Here is a 20360-nt window from a genome sequence, read left to right on the forward strand (position 1 = left end):
TGTGTCAATTCCTCACTGACGCTAGCAAAAACTGACGGCCACATTGAATTGAATTTCATTTATTGGAGGGTGAATGTTTGAAACCTTGAGTTGAACTCTCAAAGACAAATGTGCTGACATGTTTGATGTAGTACTTCCCTCTGAAGGTTAATGCTGTGACAAACATTGTCAGGTAAGGCAATAGCTGCACACACTTGACACACATTCCTGATAGGAAGAAATGCTACTAATGGATGACAATGAAACAAGTAAAGACTGAAATCAATCCCTTTCTAATCAATCACAACTAATATCCCTGAAATGTTAACATGCCAGTCAAGTTTAAAACAGAAATTAGAATGGGAAGAAATGTCAGATACATTGTTACCACAATGTACAGTGGGGAGAACAAGTATTTGATACACTGCCGATTTTGCAGGTCTTCCTACTTACAAAGCATGTAGAGGTCTGTAATTTTTTATCATAGGTACACTTCAACTGTGAGAGACGGAACCTAAAACAAAAATCCAGAAAATCACATTATGATTTTTAAGTAATTAATTTGCATTTTATTGCATGACATAAGTATTTGATCACCTACCAACCAGTAAGAATTCCGGCTCTCACAGACCTGTTAGTTTTTCTTTAAGAAGCCCTCCTGTTCTCCACTCAATACCTGTATTAACTGCACCTGTTTGAACTCATTACCTGTATAAAATACACCTGTCCACACACTCAAACAGACTCCATCCTCTCCACAATGGCCAAGACCAGAGAGCTGTGTAAGGACATCAGGGATAAAATTGTAGACCTGCACAGGGCTGGGATGGGCTACAGGACAATAGGCAAGCAGCTTGGTGAGTTGGCGCAATTATTAGAAAATGGAAGAAGTTCAAGATGACGGTCAATCACCCTCGGTCTGGGGCTCCATGCAAGATCTCACCTCGTGGGGCATCAATGATCATGAGGAAGGTGAAGGATCAGCCCAGAACTCCACGGCAGGACCTGGTCAATGACCTGAAGAGAGCTGGGACCACAGTCTCAAAGAAAACCATTAGTAACACACTACGCCGTCATGGATTAAAATCCTGCAGCGCACGCAAGGTCCCCCTGCTCAAGCCAGCACATGTCCAGGCCCGTCTGAAGTTTGCCAATTACCATCTGGATGATCCAGAGGAGGAATGGGAGAAGGTCATGTGGTCTGATGAGACAAAAATAGAGCTTTTTGGTCTAAACTCCACTCGCCGTGTTTGGAGGAAGAAGAAGGATGAGTACAACCCCAAGAACACCATCCCAACCGTGAAGCATGAAGCATGGTGGAAGGTGGAAACATCATTCTTTGGGGATGCTTTTCTGCAAAGGGGGCAGGACGACTGCACCGTATTGAGGGGAGGATGGATGGGGCCATGTATCACGAGATATTGGCCAACAACCTCCTTCCCTCAGTAAGAGCATTGAAGATGGGTCGTGGCTGGGTCTTCCAGCATGACAACGACCCGAAACACACAGCCAGGGCAACTAAGGAGTGGCTCCGTAAGAAGCATCTCAAGGTCCTGGAGTGGCCTAGCCAGTCTCCAGACCTGAACCCAATAGAACATCTTTGGAGGGAGCTGAAAGTCTGTATTGCCCAGCGACAGCCCCGAAACCTGAAGGATCTGGAGAAGGTCTGTATGGAGGAGTGGGCCAAAATCCCTACTGCAGTGTGTGCAAACCTGGTCAAGACCTACAGGAAACATATGATCTCTGTAATTGCAAACAAAGGTTTCTGTACCAAATATTAAGTTCTGCTTTTCTGATGTATCAAATACTTATGTCATGCAATAAAATGCAAATTAATTACTTAAAAATCATACAATGTGATTTTCTGGATTTTTGTTTTAGATTCCGTCTCTCACAGTTGAAGTGTACCTATGATAAAAATTACAGACCTCTACATGCTTTGTAAGTAGGAAAACCTGCAAAATCGGCAGTGTATCAAATACTTGTTCTCCCCACTGTATATCTATAACCATGACTATGTAAGCATCAGTTTACAAATGTACAAATGAGAGGCAGACGTGAAATGTGTGAATTACTTGATAGTGGATACACTAGGACCACGTACGTCACAAAGAAGGCATCTGAGAAGACTATAGAGACTACCCAGCTGTTAGCATTAATGCCAAAGTGAGACAGAGCTTCATGCTTAAAAATATGTACCATAGGTTCGAAGACCATATTCAAGCATGTGCAAACCAATTATGTAAATAAACCAATCATTGGCGCAAACCAGTATTTTGTATAAGATTCAGTTCAAAAGCTACATATACTTTTAACGTTTTCGTAGCAACAACTAAAACCCTTGGGATATATGATTAACGAGTTTGTAGTGATATCACCCAGGCGCTATTATAGAACAAGAATACTGGTAAAATCTCTCACAGGCTTTTTGTCCAGACCCATTACAATGAAGACTGGGTTATCCTAAAATAAAGTATTGAGGTACCGTACTTTACCATTATCACTCAGTAGTACAATACGGAAACAAGAAAACATCTCTTAAATATCTCATTTCATGAGACCCTTACGAAAGCTTATGAACATTCTTCGAGCTGTCATTGACAGAGGTCCATCTGCATCAGCCCCGGTGGACGAATGACTCACTACAATATTGCTTGACTAACGTGTGCTTTTTCATCGCTTGCTTTAATTTGGCCGTGCGGATTACCGGTAGTCAAATATCGTCTGGAGGGAAATGTAGCCGAGGCCATACCTGGTTCCTGCCCAACTGTGTTTGGTATAATGTGCATTCAGAGTCTCCATTGGAGGATTTTAGCGATGACGCTAAGCTAGGTGATAACGACAAGGTCGTCTGTAACCGAGTCTGTTGGCTCGTTGGTGGTGTTTCTGGGCTCTGGGGCTGGTCTACCATCGTCTTCCCTCTCCTCTCCATCCCCCTCTCCAATCCACTGAGCATTGCTGAGCCCGGCGGGGGCCGACAGGGAGTGGGGCGTTTGGGTTTTACCCAGGCCCTGGTACCGACCCTTGGGGGATGCCGGGTTGGACAAGGCCTCCGTGGGACCGATGGTGTCCAGGGATCCTGGAGAAAGCAGGCCTGAGCGCTCGCCGTCGTCCTCCGCCTCACCGAAGTAGGTCTTCCTAGGGCGGCCCATAACCGTTCTCCCTGTTACAGGAAAGAAAGTGTGTTTGAAGAAAATGGCAATACATTTACATAATGAGGAAAACTATCAGTCTTTCAGATTTTGAGAGTGGCCCTTTTCTATTCTCTCATGACATTCTATTAACATAAATCGAGTAGCTAGACAATACATTTGGTTCTGAGATTAAACCTTTTCAAACAAAGTTCTTAACAGCGGATTCTTTGATTCCATCCATGCTTGTCGCTATGCATGACAGCTATTGAATCAAGCCAGATGGGATGAGAACTCACCGACGTTGCGAACTTGCTCAGAGATGTCAGCCCTGACGTCAGAGACGTCCCACATGGCCAGGAAGGAGTCGAAGCAGGATCCCTCCTCAGCCTCCTGGATGTAGGGCTTGTAGGTGAAGCTGAAGTGGTGGGCGATGGCCGCCAGGAACATCTCCACACAGATGATAAAGTCCTGGATGAAGCATAAATGAAAGCTTGACTGTATAGCAAAGCAAGTCTATTCTCACACCGGTTGGATTTAGAAATGTGTACAGGATAGAAGTCCTTGAGATTAATCATCCCGTTTTCTAGGGGGTTCTGAGACCACAAGCCTCAACAGATATTACCTTATACCAAACAAGTAATTTTACAACTGCATTATTTACTACAGCTTTATGTAGCATTGTAGTAACAGTGTTACTATGGCGTTTACAGTGTTGGTATTGTCTTGCTTTACCTGTAGACCTGTAGCTACAGCCTCCACACTGTCCCAGTCCCACGTGTGTCTCTCTGAGATCACTCCCACCTTGACCAGGAGAGCAATGAACGCAGCTTGCCTAAGATAGAGTCCAGACAACAGAGTGGAAATATTCAATCCTCTACACTGCAGCCAACACAGGGAATGCATTATCCCAATTACTGGCTATAAGCCACACATACTTTCTTAATAAGTCCTACACATGCAATTCTGAAAAGAAGTTGTATAAGAAATATAAAATGGGCAGCCAAAACTGTGTTACTTTAATGGATAACAATGCTAGATCCATGAATGGCAGACACAATGACTGGTAAACAAATATGTTATTAATCATGGAGGTCGATAACCTGGTCCCAGATCTGTTTGTGCTATGTCAATGGCTTGACATTGACCACAGGAGTTTGCAAGACATCACAAACAGATCTGGAACCAGGCTAGGAGGTAGATGCAGGTGATCCAAAATGGCCACCCAAAAAAAAAGCACTCACCAGAAGGAGACGAACACCACCATTTTGACACACAGGAACTTCCCCACTGGTCTGATGGGGGCCAGTTCCTCTCTTAGGGCCTTGTAGAATAGGACCAAGCAGTACATGGCAAACTGGGAGAGAGAGAAGGAGAGAGTGAAAGAAAGAAAGAATGATAGAGAGAGAAAGAAAGAGATCACATACTGAACTGAATGCTAAATATGTAATAATGTTATCTTTGTGGTGGTGGTATGGTGACAGGAAGTTTACAGCAATGTGAAGACAAGTGTGAAAAATACAGAACCTACCAGCTGGGACATATTGTTGAATATCACCAGGTACGTCCATGCATTGGTTGAGCTGAAGTTACCTTCATCATACACACCACAGAGCTGACATATCCTACAGGATAGTGAATGGAGACATATGATATGACAGTAAACGTATATGTGGCGAGTGTTAGGGAATAGGTTAGGTAGTTTAGACCGCACGCTACAGCTCACTACCACTTCCACACTACGTCCCCCAGGGGGCAGCAGCAACCTTGTCCAAATGCTGAGCCTGCTTGATAAGCACATCGGGTGCTGCCAATTAGTGTGGTTATCAGTCAGAGTGGCAGCTTGAAGAGCCGTAAGGCTGCTGGTTGGTTTGGTGGCCATGAGACTTATTTTAAAATCTTTAGCTTGTATTTTTCCTTTTTGTACATATTTATGTTTTGTCACCATCTGAACAAATAATAATCTGCTTGGACTGGCCGACCACGAGGTCAAGAGAGACAGAGCTGGCCCTGGACCAAGGTAATGTTGCTGTCTCCCTGGGCACATGTACATTCAACACTTAGGCATATAACAGGAGTCCATCCTGAATGGAATAGCAGATCCTTTGCAAAACACTTACAAGGCAATAACTGTTGTGACTGGTCTGACAACTGTGTACTGCAACACTCCCAGCTTGCATCTCAATAGCAATACCCTGCAATAGGAAAACATGGTATACATTATTAAGGAAAGATATTCAGACAAAATGTTAGCTTTTTCCCCACTATTAAATAGCATTAAAATATTTTCTAATCACCAGCTTTGATTTTCATTAATTTCTTCTATTTCTTAAAATCAATAACATCCTATGAAGAAAGATGTTTCAATATGTGTTGCTAAAATCGCAGATGCACAGCATTTGTTAAAATGCAGAATAAACAAAACAGATAAGTCTAATGCTGTCTGTCTGTCTGTTCTTTTGGTTGGTGCATTTTTCCTAAATGAGAACATGTTGTTCCACTTGTAAACACTTCTGGTTCTGTTCTTAATCAACTACAGGCAGACATGCTACATATTACTATCGTTGCCTGACTGGAGATCGTTTGGAGCTGGCAAGTAGCAAATGGAGACTTGGAGAGACTTCAAGCAGCCAAACAAACACCTTGAAGGTGAACCTTCTAGAAATAGACTCAAAATAGATGCCACGCAGACTGGAGCCACTAACGCACAACTTCCTGTTTTGATTATGAGCCTGAAATATATAAAAATGAAATATAAATGTATACTTAAAACATATCAATGTGGTATAAAAACATGAATGTTTATTATAGCACATAATCCTAAAATATCCCTTCATAACACGTAAAACAAACAAGTGGTAGTTTATTGCTGCACAAAAACATACACCTTCATCCTAAAATGAAAACTTATAACACATGGTATGGATAATATTGTAGCTCCTTATTAGCCTGGTTGTTTGTGCAATAATGCCAGATTGATAGAGGACTCTAGTGCCCAAAAGCCAGTTTTAGCATGGGCAGCACCATTGAGGACTTTCACCATTTTTAAGTAGTCAACTGGGAGGGACTTCCTATGGTTTAAGGATGGATCACATAATTCCATCCAGGTCATAAGGAGGTATCACCCAATGAATGATAAGTGATCAAACATTTCATAACCACAGATTGCAGTAAATTCGCCAACCTTGGCTTTATACCTGTTCAAACAACATATTCCAGGTGGCAGTATGACCATTTTAAATTTTGTTTACCAACTTATAGAAGTAATAGAAGAAAATGCACTACTTCAAAATGGAGATGGCCTCAATGCACTGCCCATGCTCTCAGACACCATAACGGGCCAGATACAATGTTGCGTTCTCTAACTAGCCCTATGGTTGTTGTCATGCCAAATGCACAGCACTAACAGATCTGGGACAAGGGCCCGTTCATTATAGCACACATACACTTAAAGAACTACAAAAACGATAAAAGCAACAAACTCACTCTCCCATGGGCCATGGCGGGCAGCAGCAGAGGGGAGGAAGGTGTTTCTGCTGCTCCTGCACCTCCATCATCAGTACCAGGCTGGGGTACTGGTTACCCATGGTTGAGAGCGAAAGAGTGGGAGATAGAGAGGGAGCGAGAAAGAGAAGAGAGGAATTACAGAGTGTGAGGATATTGAAATAAATGTAGGCTACTCAGTCTAGCCTGGGATCCAGACGTGTTTGTGCTAGACTTATGTTTGGCATATGACTTATGAGTGGCCATGATTGGAATGTTAGAACAAACTGGTCTGGGATCATTCTCAGTCAGGTCATGACAAAAATGTGTACCTGGTTTCCCAGGTAGTTGAGCAGGAAGATCATGAAGTTGTAGATGACGTAAGCCTCGTAGCACTCCCTGCACGTGTCCACGTAGATGGCAATGCTGGGGTACTTCAGCGCAATCCACTGTGTGAGAGAGAAAGGGAGAGGGTGGGAGAAGATGAGGAGGCGAGGAATGGGATTATAGATGGGTCATTACATTATCTCAATGATATGTTGCATGATAATAGTTTAAACTATTGAAACATTTTACTCTGAAAAGTCAGTCAGGGAGTGAGGCATTTTTTTTTGTTTCTCTGTTTTGTTTTTCTAAAGGAGATCTGTATTCATTCTTTGGGAAGTAGGATAATGGAAATCTTGTGATAGGGGGAACGTTGAGAGTAGCAGTTAGATGCTAATTGCCATAGCGAAACCAATTCAAATTGAAGCGCCACGCTCATGTCAGGCGCTTTTCAGTTTTACTAATGTCAAAGCTACAGTGACTTCTTCTGTTAACTTCTTTTGTCAAACATGTGTAATTTAACAATAAACCAATGCTGACTTTTATGAACATCTAGCTACATTACCAAGAATAGAAGGTATTACTTACACTGTCCAAACTGTAAATGGGGACCATCCATAATATTCTGTCATAAAAAGAAGACGAAATCATGCACATTCACAATCAGTTAGGTTATACTGTACATCATTCAGGATAAAGACACAAACCCATGATGGTAATGAAGTAATAATATCCTGTAGCTGTGACAGAGTAGCCTATCACTTACCTGATAATTGGCTTCTGTAGCTCTGGTTGAGTATAGTTCACAAGATGCTGCAGGATCCCCCATAGTGATATGGGTATGGTCATGAACACGAATATCCCAGCTATGAACCATGCTTTGTTATGGGTACCAACCTGAAAGGTATAAATGTATATAATCAACATCCAAACAACAAAGCATGGACTAGGCTATTCAGTGTCAAGTAACGATATATGATTGGGCTGCAATGAAACTAACTGACCTCTGATTTCTGTAGTTCCCAGATGCACAGGGGTAGTAGGACGAAAAGCACAACCAGAACGTATAGAAGAACGACCAGAGGCCGAATCCATCTCCTCCAGTTCCCACAAGTACAAGGCATATTTGTAACGGCAAGCTAGCTAGCCACAGCAAGTTGGCCAGCGTCCTACACTCACTGGGTCAATGGGGTGTGATTGCTGAAAACAAAGCTAATGCTAGCAAGCGAGCTAGCTAGCTAACAACTAGCTATTGCCGCTGCCAGCTATAGCTTGGTAGAAGAGTTCGTTTCAAATGTCCTTTGGGATGCATGAATACTGAACGACAATTTCCAAACACATTGTAACGTTAGTAAGCAATGTAGCTGCTTTGCTAAACCAGAAAATGGTAGCTAGCAAGCTGGCTAGCTAACGTTAGTCAGCTGATCTCATGATTCATGATGTAAACAAACGATGAATCCACGCTGCATCCATTCCGAGCAAAAGCTCAAGATACAATTAAATAAAAACAATTACGCTAATAAAATCCAACTGGTCAAAAACAACACAGTTCTTGCATTAATAATGATATATTCATATCTAAAACTTCCTAAACATCAAAAAAAGTTTTACACCGTAACTGGTGGCTACTTCTTGTTGACGTTCTTGATAAAAATGCCGCCCTTGCTTCAATCTGATTGGATATGGAAAATATCTTTATACTTTTCATTGCTCATCTTTTCAATCCATCACCTTGTAAGACTTGGGCATAGATGTAGTTCGCTTGATCTGCAATCTGAGTCCTCATGTATTCCCCACTAGATGGCAATGCAAATCAATAATTCTCAGTTTCACACAAGCGGAAAATGATAATTCATTTAAATGACCAAAAGTTGTTAAGAATAACTCAACTTTATAAAATAATGACAAAGTATAATGTGATATCCACGGAGGAAACACATGTTCATCTTCATCATGCTCCACCTTGAGCTAGCCTAACTTCTAAAAACAATTAATAGAAAATACCACAAATATGCATTTGTTGAATATTATTTGTGTTTCTGTTGACTATATAAATTATATAAAAAATACTGAAGTTGGCTTCTCTCTATCTCTCTCTCTCTTATTTATATATTTCTTTCTCTCTTTCCTTGCTGTAAAACATGTGTGGCCTGTGAATAAATGGTTCTAATTAAGATTCTTACGAAGTGAGAAATGGTGTGGGAGTGTAATAAGTCAAAAAGCACAACTAATTCCTGCAAAAGCTTTCAGAAAGGTGCAAGTCAGGACTAAATATTTAGTCAAGTGAAACCAGTTGTCCAAAGTAAGATAACACAATGGAGATGAATGACAATAGGAATGTATTTGCTTTTTTTTAACTCTCTACTACAAGCTATCACAAGGTCCTCTGTAGCTCAGCTGGTAGAGCACGGCGCTTGTAACGCCAAGGTAGTGGGTTCGATCCCCGGGACCACCCATACACACAAAAAAAAAATGTATGCACGCATGACTGTAAGTCGCTTTGGATAAAAGCGTCTGCTAAATGGCATATTATATTATTATTATTATTATATTATATTATTATTATTATAAAAACAGAACTACCATCTGTGTATAATCCTAGGAGAAGTATTTCAATACAGATCTGTTAATTTCCGAGAAGCATCCGTAGCTCCATTAATAAGAGTGGAGTAAATAGGCCATATTCAATGAGGCTCTCTTTTCTTTGTCGAAATTAATATTTTCAATTGATTTATTCCAGTTGAAACTTGTTTAGCAGAACATTAGGCTCCACATTGAATAAATTGAACCACAACAGAGAATGTGATCTGGATCTAGCGTGGGGCGGGGAAGCAGAGAAAGTCAAGGATGTGGGATTTGAGCTTATGTTTATTATAGTTACTTGTTAACAAATTGTTTAAGGAATGTGCTTGTGTTATTTTTTTATGAATGTATGTGCATTTACAACAGTGAAGACACAAGGACTGCATTTCTTACCGCAGATATCAGGTCAACTTCTAAATTTAAATATATTTATTGGTGACAATCTTCTTATACCTCAAAATGCAGTGGGGTTGAAGTGAAGGTCAGTATACTTATTTCATGACTTGAAGCCAATGCCGGGAACTAGGAACTGTTTTAATGTGTCGGCCTGATCTGCTATGTATCATTGGAGACCTGCTCTTTTAACAAACAACCTCTCTCAGTCACGATAACCAAGAATCTCGGAGAATGTGAAACAGACACGTTTTATAACCCCTCGGCAGTCTGCTTCAATTACTCTCGCAACGGTGACGAGGAGTGAAATAATGTTTTACGCAGAGAAGGTTGTTGGCATGAACTTTTCCATGATGAGGGCAGATGCTGGGTTAAGTTGACTAGGCTTGTAAAACAAAATAGTAATCATTCTCCCTCATTGTTCACTCATTGTTTGTTCAGTTCTGGGAATGAATTACAAGATTTCAAGGAGTTTTAGGCCTCTTGTTGCCAGCAATTTTTTTCACTATAGCTGTTCTGACATTTTTCTAAAGGATTTTTATACTCAAACAGCATTGAGTATGAAGAAAGTTATAGAAAGAGCCTAGGGAGGAGAAGTCTGACTATGAATCTCTCTCTCCTCTCTTTCGTTAACAGTGTGTTTCCCTGTTTAATGAGGGGAGGCAGAACTTTCCTTTGTGTTGCACCATCCGTCCCCATCGTTTCACTAGCTACTGCCCCACAGTCACAGAAATCACTGGTTGTTACCAGACAGATTGTTCATGAATTTTGAATTGATCCTTTTGGCTTTTATAAATTAGAAATGGTCTTTGCCACCACAGTCATGCGAGCGAGCTGGCGCCTTGGTGGGCTATAGCTTGGAGGAATTGCAATGCAAAATGGCATTAGGAACACAGCCATGTTAGGGCCGGGTAGGATAAACATGTGCTGTGTTTGATCAAACTGAAAATATATTTGAGCATAGACAATGTGATGTCAATTAGATCCCACTGAAGCATCATTTTACAGTGCAAAACAAGATTTTTGTGATGGCACATAGAACTGAACAGGTCTGATTACGTAGCTATAAAACATCTCAGAGTAGGAGTGCTGATCTAGGACCAGGTATCCTTTGTCCATCTAATCCTATTCATTGTGATCTGAAAGGCAACACTGATCCCAGATCAGCAGTCCTACTCCAAGACGCTTTATGAATATGGGCCCTGCAAAGTTACTGTGTGAAAATCAATGTATGCAGAGGTGGAGCCATACTGTCTGATTGTTGACTGGCACCAAGTGATCCAGTATCAGCCAAAGTGCACCGCCCTCATCAGGGGAATACACAAGTCTGCAATTATTCAGAGATGATTTGTTTATCTTAATACATCTGCCTAAGGCCTGTGTGTTAGGAAGTGTTGAAATTCACCCTCACTTGAGCTGTGCTGTTTCTGCTCCTAAACAATATCTAACAGATTTGAATAGAATCGTTTTTTAGTCTGACCTACAAAGTGTTCTAGATTAGAATGATATGCATTCAGAACATTGTATACATATAGTATGTATTGGCCTATATGAAAACAAAACAAAGTTATATCATTATCAGAAACAGACATTCATATTTCCAATCATGAAAATGCGTCATAATTCACCCTGTTTTCTATCAATTTTCTGGATCCGGTCCCTGTAGACTGATATTTCTGGATGCTGTGTGTTTCTGAGATCACTTGCATGAAAGATGAGGTCACCCATACACCTCCTGAAATAGCCCAAAATAGCCTGACAATCTGATTGGCTGAAAGAGTAGGCATAGGCGTGACAATCTGATTGGCTGGAAGAGTAGGCCTCTAACATGATGAACCAATAATATCTCCCAGACCATCTCATTATCCAATCATCACTCCAGTTTGATAAGGTTTACACTGGTTCCAGGTTACTCTGTATGGCAGAACTCCACAGGGTATTAGACATGTGTTATTGATATTATTCTTTGATTGAGGGGGGATTATTGAGTTGAAATGCAGAGCTAAGTCGATGTCTGATCTAACTCTTATGGCATGAGGTAGGGTTGACCCTGAAGTGTGATGTGCTTGTTTGGACTCAACACCATTCCATTACCTCAATACTAAACCTGGGTTCAAATAGTATTTGAAATCTTTCAAATACTTTAGCTGGGCTTGATTGAGCTGGCCTGGCACAACAAAACCAAATGGAATAGTCCCAAAAGTGCCAACCCCTGCCTTCTGGCTTTTTAGGCTGACTAAAGCCAACGCTAAAAGTATTTGAAATGATTTCAAATACTATTTGAATCCAGGTATGTCAGTACATCTGTGTAATGCTGAGAGACAAGTAGCAAAGCCTTACAAAGGGCACAGGCTATTGTTAAAGTCTATGGTGGTATGTTTCAGAATAGCTATTCCCTTGTTGCATTTGTCTGTAGCCATTGATGTTTACTTAGAACTCAGTTGGTGATTGAGTTGTCGATGTTGTGAAATCTAGCTAGTATATGTATTTCAACACAATTGTATCATGCTTTACTCTAATTCCTTACTCTACGTACATAGTATGTAGCGAATACAATTGCCTAATTAAGAATGAATGACGTACAACCCATTGTAAACTATTTAATGAAGGTGTATTTTATATAAGATTTATCCTAGTTTCAAAGAGTAGTGCATCTTCCTAAAGCATCTCTTGACAATTTTCTCAGCTCCCTTTCAAAACTCATAGACTGTTTCTCATTATCAACCCATCATAGTTATGTAGTCCATCTAGTCCTCACTGTTATTGTGTTGTAGGCATCTTATGTCTGAGTGGCAGCTGAGAGCATGGGTTTGAACTCTTTCTTCAGCAGAGAACAGCCTGCACTGTACAATAACCCTCTGATGCCTCTCCTTGCACAGACACACACACACACTTAACCCTCCAATGCCTTGTCATTCGTGAACAGTGATTGGCCTTCAACATTGGGACTTGGCGCTGTGCACTATGTTCTATATAGAGAGCCTTTTTGACCCTTTGACGTCCTCTGTTTTCTGCTGGCAACAACCACGTTTCCCACCAAATTCCGTGGACCTAAAACCATCCTCTCTCTCTTGCTCTCTCCCTTTCTTTCTTGTTTTTTCTCTCTCTCTCTCTCTCTCTCTCTCTCTCTCTCTCTCTCTCTCTCTCTCTCTCTCTCTCTCTCTCTCTCTCTCTCTCTCTCTCTCTCTCTCTCTCTCTCTCTCTCTCTCTCTCTCTCTCTCTCTCTCTCTCTCTCTCCTGCCTCCCTCCCTCCCTCTTTCCTTCCTGCCTCCCTCCCTCCCAAAAGGCAGGACTGTGTCTCATGTTATTTTTTGGTCATCCATTTCATAAAAGCCAGACATTTTTGTATTCTTCAACCACAGTTGTGAGAGGAATTCTGTTTTTTAAAGCTTACTGGAAAGGGGCAAAAATATGACATGTTGTTTAACAATGAATATGGAACGCTTTCGTAAGGATTATGACTTAGTTACCTGTTATCACCAACACACTGAAACAAATAACAAATTAGCTCTCAACACATCCATGAAACTCCCATTACTATTGGTTTTGGGGCTGAAATTATTTTGGCTCAACTTATTTTGGTCTGAAATCAAGAATATAAATATAAAAAATACTTTGTTTCCTTTTCTGTCTCCCTCTCCTCCAACCCTAGCCACTCAGCCCCTACCCAGATGGTCATGCGGCGTCACAATCTTTGCTCCCTCGCTCTCCCACTACTTTTTCTATTAATTTTTGTTTACAAATCGCATGCACCCAGCCGCCACAAGGAGTCACTAGAGCACGATGGGACAAGGACATCCCAGCCGGCCAAACCCTCCCCTAACCCGGACGACGCTGGGCCAATTGTGCGCCACCTCATGGGTCTCCCGGTCGCGGCCCGGGATCGAACCCGGATCTTAGACCGCTGCGCCACATGGGAGGTCTACTCTGTCCTCTTACTGTATATCCTATCATCTCTTCCTTCTGCTAAATCCTTCTCCTTCCTGTCTCCTGATTCTGCCTCTTTGACCCTATTCTCCTCTCTTTTCTGCGTCCTATGACTGTATCCTTTCCTCCCGGCCGGCCCAGCCATCTCCTCCTACTCCGTGGAGGAAAACTAAACTTTCGGAGGACCTATCATCCTTTCACTCCCTCCTCTCTACCTTCTCTTCTTCTGTATCCACTGCTAAAACCACTTTCTATCACTCTAAATGCCAAGCTTCTGCTTCTAACCCTAGGAAACTATTTTCCACCTTCTCCTCCCACCGTAATCCTCCACCCCCTCCCTCCTTCCTCTCTGTGGGCGACGATATCCACTCCTCATTCACTCAGCCTATGGAGTCTACTAGTCCCACTCACACAGAACTACCCTACACCTTGACTTCTTTCTCCCCTCCATCTCCAGATAAAATTGTGCGACTAGTGAAGTCCGGCCGCCCAACAACCTGCCCGCTCCACCTCATCCCTTACATTTTACATTTTAGTCATTTAGCAGACGCTCTTATCCAGAGTGAGTGCATACATTATTTTTTATTTTTTCAAATTGGAATTGAACCCACATCCCTGATGTTGCAAATGCCATGCTCTACCAACTGAGTTACATCCCTGCCGACCATTCCCTCCCCTCCCCTGGACCAATTGTGCACCGCCCCATGGGTCTCCCGGTCGCGGCCAGCTACGACAGAGCCTGGATTTGAACCAGGATCTCTAGTGGCACAACTAGCACTGCGATGCAGTGCTTTAGACCACTACACCACTCGGGAGGACACCCTTCTCCCAACCATCTCTGGAGACCTTCTCCCAACCATCTCTGGAGAACTTCTCCCAACCATCTCTGGAGAACTTCTCCCAACCATCTCTGGAGAACTTCTCAATTCCCTCATCAACTCATCCCTGACCACTGGCTGCATCTTCTCTGACTTCAGAATGGCCCGAGTTGCTCCCCTCCTCAATAAACCAACACGCGATTCCTCTGACGTCAAAAACGACAGACCTATATCCCTTCTTTCTTTTCTTTCCAAAACACTTGAGCATGCTGTCACTGACCAACTCTCTCGCTATTTCTGTCAGAACGATCTTCTTGACCCTAACCAGTCAGGCTTCAAAGACGGGTCACTCAACCGAGACTGCTTTTCTGTGTGTCTTGGAGACTCTCCACACTGCCAAAGCTGACTCTCTCTCCTCTGTTCTCATCCTCCTAGATCTATCCACTGCCTTCGACATCGTGAACCATCAGATCCCCCTCTCCACCCTCTCATGGCTGGGCGTCTCAGGCTCTGCACACTCTTGTATCCTACCTGGCAGGCCACTCCTACCAGGTGATGTGGAGAGGATCTGTGTCTGCACTACGTACTCTCACTACTGGTGTCCCCCAAGGCTCGGTTCTAGGCCCTCTCATCTTCTCACTATACACCAAGTTGCTCTGCTCTGTCATATCCTCACATGGTCTCTCCTATCATTGCTATGCTCATGACACTCAACTACTCCCCCCCCCCCCCCTCCCCCCCAGGTGGCGACACACATCTCAACGTGCCTGGCAGATATCTCAGCTTGGATGTCGGCCAACCACTTCAAGCTCAACCTAGACATGATGTAGATCTTAAGATGAATGCAAGAACTGTAAGTTGCTCTGGATAAGATGACTAAAATGTAAAAATTACAATCTTGGTAAAAAATGATATCGGTCACAATGTTTAGGTTGTCTAAGAAGATTTCATGGTGTTCACTTTACATGTCCAACACAACCTTGTAACTAAAGTCATTGCACTGATCTCAAGCAAAGACTTGAGATCCTGCAGACTTGATTAAAGTCGTACTCCAGTCTCCTTTTCACCTCATTATTCACCTGATATACTTAACAAAAGGCACATCTCAATACAGTGAGGGAAAAAAGTATTTGATCCCCTGCTGATTATGTATGTTTTCCCACTGACAAAGAAATGATCAGTCTATAATTTTAATGGTAGGTTTATTTGAACAGTGAGAGACAGAATAACAACAACAAAATCCAGAAAAACGCATGTCAAAAATGTTATAAATTGATTTGCATTTTAATGAGGGAAATACGTTTTTGACCCCCTCTCAATGAGAACGATTTCTGGCTCCTAGGTGTCTTTTATACAGGTAACGAGCTGAGATTAGGAGCACACTCTTAAAGGGAGTGCTCCTAATCTCAGTTTGTTACCTGTATAAAAGACACCTGTCCACAAAAGCAATCAATCAATCAGATTTCAATCTCTCCACCATGGCCAAGACCAAAGAGCTCTCCAAGGATGTCAGGGACAAGATTGTAGACCTACACAAGGCTAGAATGGGCCACCAAGCAGCTTGGTGAGAAGGTGACAACAGTTGGTGCGATTATTCGCAAATGGAAGAAACACAAAAGAACTGTCAATCTCCTTCGGCCTGGGGCTCCATGCAAGATCTCACCTCGTGTTGCAATGATCATGAGAACGGTGAGGAATCAGCCCAGAACTACACGGGAGGATCTTGTCAATGATCTCAAGGCAGCTGGGACCATAGTCACCAAGAAAACAATTGGTAACACACTACGCCGTGAAGGACTGAAATCCTGCAGCGCCCGCAAGGTCCCCCTGCTCAAGAAAGCACATATACATGCCTGTCTGAAGTTTGCCAATGAACATCTGAATGATTCAGAGGAGAACTGGGTGAAAGTGTTGTGGTCAGATGAGACCAACATCGAACTCTTTGGCATCAACTCAACTCGCTGTGTTTGGAGGAGGAGGAATGCTGCATATGACCCCAAGAACACCATCCCCACCGTCAAACATGGAGGTGGAAACATTATGCTTTGGGGGTGTTTTTCTGCTAAGGGGACAGGACAACTTCACCGCATCAAAGGGACGATGGAGGGGGCCATATACCGGGTGAGAACCTCCTTCCCTCAGCCAGGGCATTGAAAATGGGTCGTGGATGGGTATTCCAGCATGACAATGACCCAAAACACACGGCCAAGGCAACAAAGGAGTGGCTCAAGAAGAAGCACATTAAGGTCCTGGAGTGGCCTAGCCAGTCTCCAGACCTTAATCCCATAGAAAATCTGTGGAGGGAGCTGATGGTTCGAGTTGCCAAACATCAGCCTCGAAACCTTAATGACTTGGAGAAGATCTGCAAAGAGGAGTGGGACAAAATCCCTCCTGAGATGTGTGCAAACCTGGTGGCCAACTACAAGAAACGTCTGACCTCTGTGATTACCAACAAGGGTTTTGCCACCAAGTACTAAGTCATGTTTTGCAGAGGGGTCAAATACTTATTTCCCTCATAAAAATGCAAATCAATTGATAACATTTTTGACATGCGTTTTTCTGGATTTTTTTGTTGTTATTCTGTCTCTCACTGTTCAAATAAACCTACCATTAAAATTATAGACTGATAATTTATTTGTCAGTGGGCAAACGTACAAAATCAGCAGGGGATCAAATACTTTTTTCCCTCACTGTAGGTGGTCCAGGTTTCCTCTTTTGTTCTCTATTGCTCCTCTATTGTTCCTCAAGGGGGAGGCTGATGACATCCCATCTCCCCATCAGACCAACTCCTTGAATGCCCTACTCCTTGAAGTTTGCAGTTTTGTCTAAAAAACACTTTTTTTCTCAATGTATTTTTTTACCCTTAAGTGTGTGTACTTTACTGTATTTATACTTGGGATATAGCTTTTCAACAGTAAAAATTCAGAAATCGCTGGAGGACATCTTTAAGTTAGCAAGACAAGTTATGTCTAAACAGCGCCTCTATTTGGGAGCTCTGACAACAGTCAGTCACTCATATGGGCTGGATTGATTACATTCCCTCTCTCCAAGCAGCTCAGTTCACATCCTCTCAGTTGACATGGTAACCCTGAGGGCAGTGTTGCCAAGCAACAAGCAAGCAGGTCACAGTGCTCTTCAAATCACTCCCAGACCAGCTTGTGTTTCCTTCCCACAGACACTAAGAAAAGAAGTAGAGGCCCCTTATCCTCTCAGAAAGACATGTATTTCTATGACGTGTCAGTATAAAGTTCATAACTCCTTACTAAAGCAATGCGAGAGGTCATACGCTTACAAATTCCAAAGTAATTATATGTAATGCATATCAATGTAAAATGTATAACTCCTTAGTAATGGAATGTTTAATGTTCTTATGTTATGCATATCAATATAACGTTCATCACTCCTTAGTAATGCAAGGCAAAAGGTATTATACACTTTTAAAATATTTTTATTAGGATAAGAAGCAGCATTTCTGTATGAAACATGAACAATAATACAATTTCCTATAGAGGGGTATGAAGCCTCTGGATGAACATTATAGTGGTAAAATACTATTTATTGATATGAGTGGTTAAACTGAAAAGCCTTTATCTTTGACATTGTCTGATATTTACATTTTAGTCATTTAGCAGACGCTCTTATCCAAAGCGACTTACAGTTAGTGAGTGCATAACATTTTTTTCATACTGGCCCCCTGTGGGAATCGAACCCACAACCCTGGCGTTGCAAGCGCCATGCTCTACCAATTGAGCTACAGGAGGGCTGTAGATAGTGCCACAAACACTCAAATGGAAAAAGTGCAAAAATCACACACACCCACACCCACACACACAGGACATTAATTGTATTCATAATACATGTATTCACATATCAAATGTATAAAGCAGTATAGTCCCTTAGGTAGCTGATATGATTTAAACACCAACTGGTATATTTATCATCACAAAAACAAGTAACTAATAAAAAATCCTGCCTCAGGCAAAATACAAAAAATAACCACATTCTGTATATATGATAAAGAACATAGCAAAATATAACACTATATAAAAACTTGATATATACGAGCATGTTTCACAAACAGCTTAGCTATAGATACTAACATTTCTGTGTCTTGTGAAATTCACAGTGAAGTAGGGAGAACGTTTTTCTCCCTTTTATTTTTTGGATGAGAACATAGAGACCTTTTCAACTAGCCTTGAACTGAGACATAATCATAACTTTCTACTTTTACGGTCCTGTGGTGTTTGTTGCATCTGGACATGTTCTTAAAACTAGCTTGTGTCTTCAGTAGGGGTCAGAAAACCATTAGTCTTTGGATAACAAGCCAAGAGACTGGGCTGAGTCCCAAATGGCACCCTATTCCCTCTGTAGTGCACTACTTTTGACCAGGGCCCATAGGACTATGTAGGGAATAGGGGGCCATTTGGGATGCAGACTGGTGGATACTCTACACTGGAGTAACTCTACAGCCTAAGTGATATTCCAATGGACATTGTACAGAGTCTGTATACTATATAAGGCTATATGGGGGAATTCAAGATGACACGACACCTTTTCGTTAAAATCTGTTTTTCCTTTCAACTTCCAACCACATGAAACCTAACCACAGTGAATTAACACTTTCTGGTACATTTTTGTAAAACAGAATATAAAACTGTACTGGAACACACACTTTTACATGGCAAAATCACATTTTCATCCATATTAAAACAAATTCACCATACAGGACATTAGCTTACTCTATGAAAGGGAACTACTGTGTATACAACGACCAGCGTATGATGGAAGAAGCTATAGCGACACTATAAAAGGACAGTCAACTCCCGTTCTCTCCACCATCACTGAGCAGCAGTTCATTAGGACTCATGGGGGACCATTCTCTCCTTCTCCTCTCGTCCCCTCTGACAGGGAGCGCTCTGCCCTTCCTTCCCGGGGTTCCGCTGCTTCCTGGTTCGTCCCAGCAGTGCTGACCGTTATGTGAACAGAACAACACGCTACTCGCTCCGCTACTGATTGGCCGGTCATTTATAGCCTAGGTTCAGCTGCATCCTGTTAGCTACCTCCCCACTCCCGTCCCCTCCTGTCCCCTCCCCTCCCCCCATCCCTCTTCCTCCTCTCTCACGGTACTGTAAAGCATCGCTCCCTCCTCGTTTCCCCCTGGGAAAGGGAATGGGAAGTCTCACTGTGTATAGTCCAGAGAGACACTGGAAATACTGCAGTGTACATCATGCCCATTGTATGTTTGTGTCTATATATAAACTCCAGCTCCAGAGCTGCCCAGCAGTGTTCTGTATAAGAAACGTGTGGTGGTGTTTGAAACGTGTGACTCTCTCTCTATTTGTCACGCTGTAACGGTTTAGCATGGGGTCCTATAGAGTTGAGAGTCCATTGGGTTTAGTGCAGACTGGCTGTAGTTGTAGTGAGACCTCCTCGTCCATAGGGGGCGTCACCTTCGGTGGTGGTCAGTCGCTGTCCTTGCGGAGGCTGCGGTCCGTGTGGAGGTTGGCGGGCTCGGGGCTCTTGCACTGGATACTGGTCCCGTTCCCGTTCCCGTTTTGTCCCGTGCTGGTCACTGTGGCATCCGAGTGGCACCAACAACACAGACAGGACTGGAAGGAGACAAGGGGACAAGATTAGAGACACTATTTATACTGCTGTGGTCATGCTGTGTTGATAGCCTTTATACTATTGTTATTACAATAGACAAGGTCCAAGTAGGCAC

At 42.5% G+C, this 20360-nt stretch overlaps 1 protein-coding gene across 2 annotated transcripts; it reads right to left on the reverse strand.

The window, feature by feature from the left end:
• Positions 1-43: 43 nt before the first annotated feature.
• tmem184c (transmembrane protein 184C) lies at positions 44-8563 on the reverse strand. Of its 2 annotated transcripts, XR_014610662.1 has the most exons (12): positions 7922-8546; positions 7684-7814; positions 7506-7542; positions 6926-7042; positions 6597-6685; positions 5231-5305; positions 4642-4735; positions 4355-4467; positions 3846-3945; positions 3410-3581; positions 2069-3142; positions 44-403 (listed from the first exon to the last, which is right to left on the reverse strand). XR_014610662.1 is itself a non-coding variant. In XM_084188509.1 (11 exons), the coding sequence occupies exons 1-11, from the start codon at positions 8039-8041 to the stop codon at positions 2808-2810; spliced, it is 1383 nt and encodes a 460-aa protein (XP_084044635.1). In that variant the 5' UTR covers positions 8042-8563; the 3' UTR covers positions 44-2807. The 2 variants fall into 2 exon arrangements, 1 of the variants encoding a protein (XP_084044635.1); XM_084188509.1 differs by having other exon boundaries at positions 44-3142; positions 7922-8563.
• Positions 8564-20360: the final 11797 nt, after the last annotated feature.

Source organism: Coregonus lavaretus (assembly GCF_964263955.1).
Source record: "Coregonus lavaretus genome assembly, contig: SUPER_35_unloc_1, whole genome shotgun sequence".
NCBI lineage: Eukaryota > Metazoa > Chordata > Actinopteri > Salmoniformes > Salmonidae > Coregonus > Coregonus lavaretus.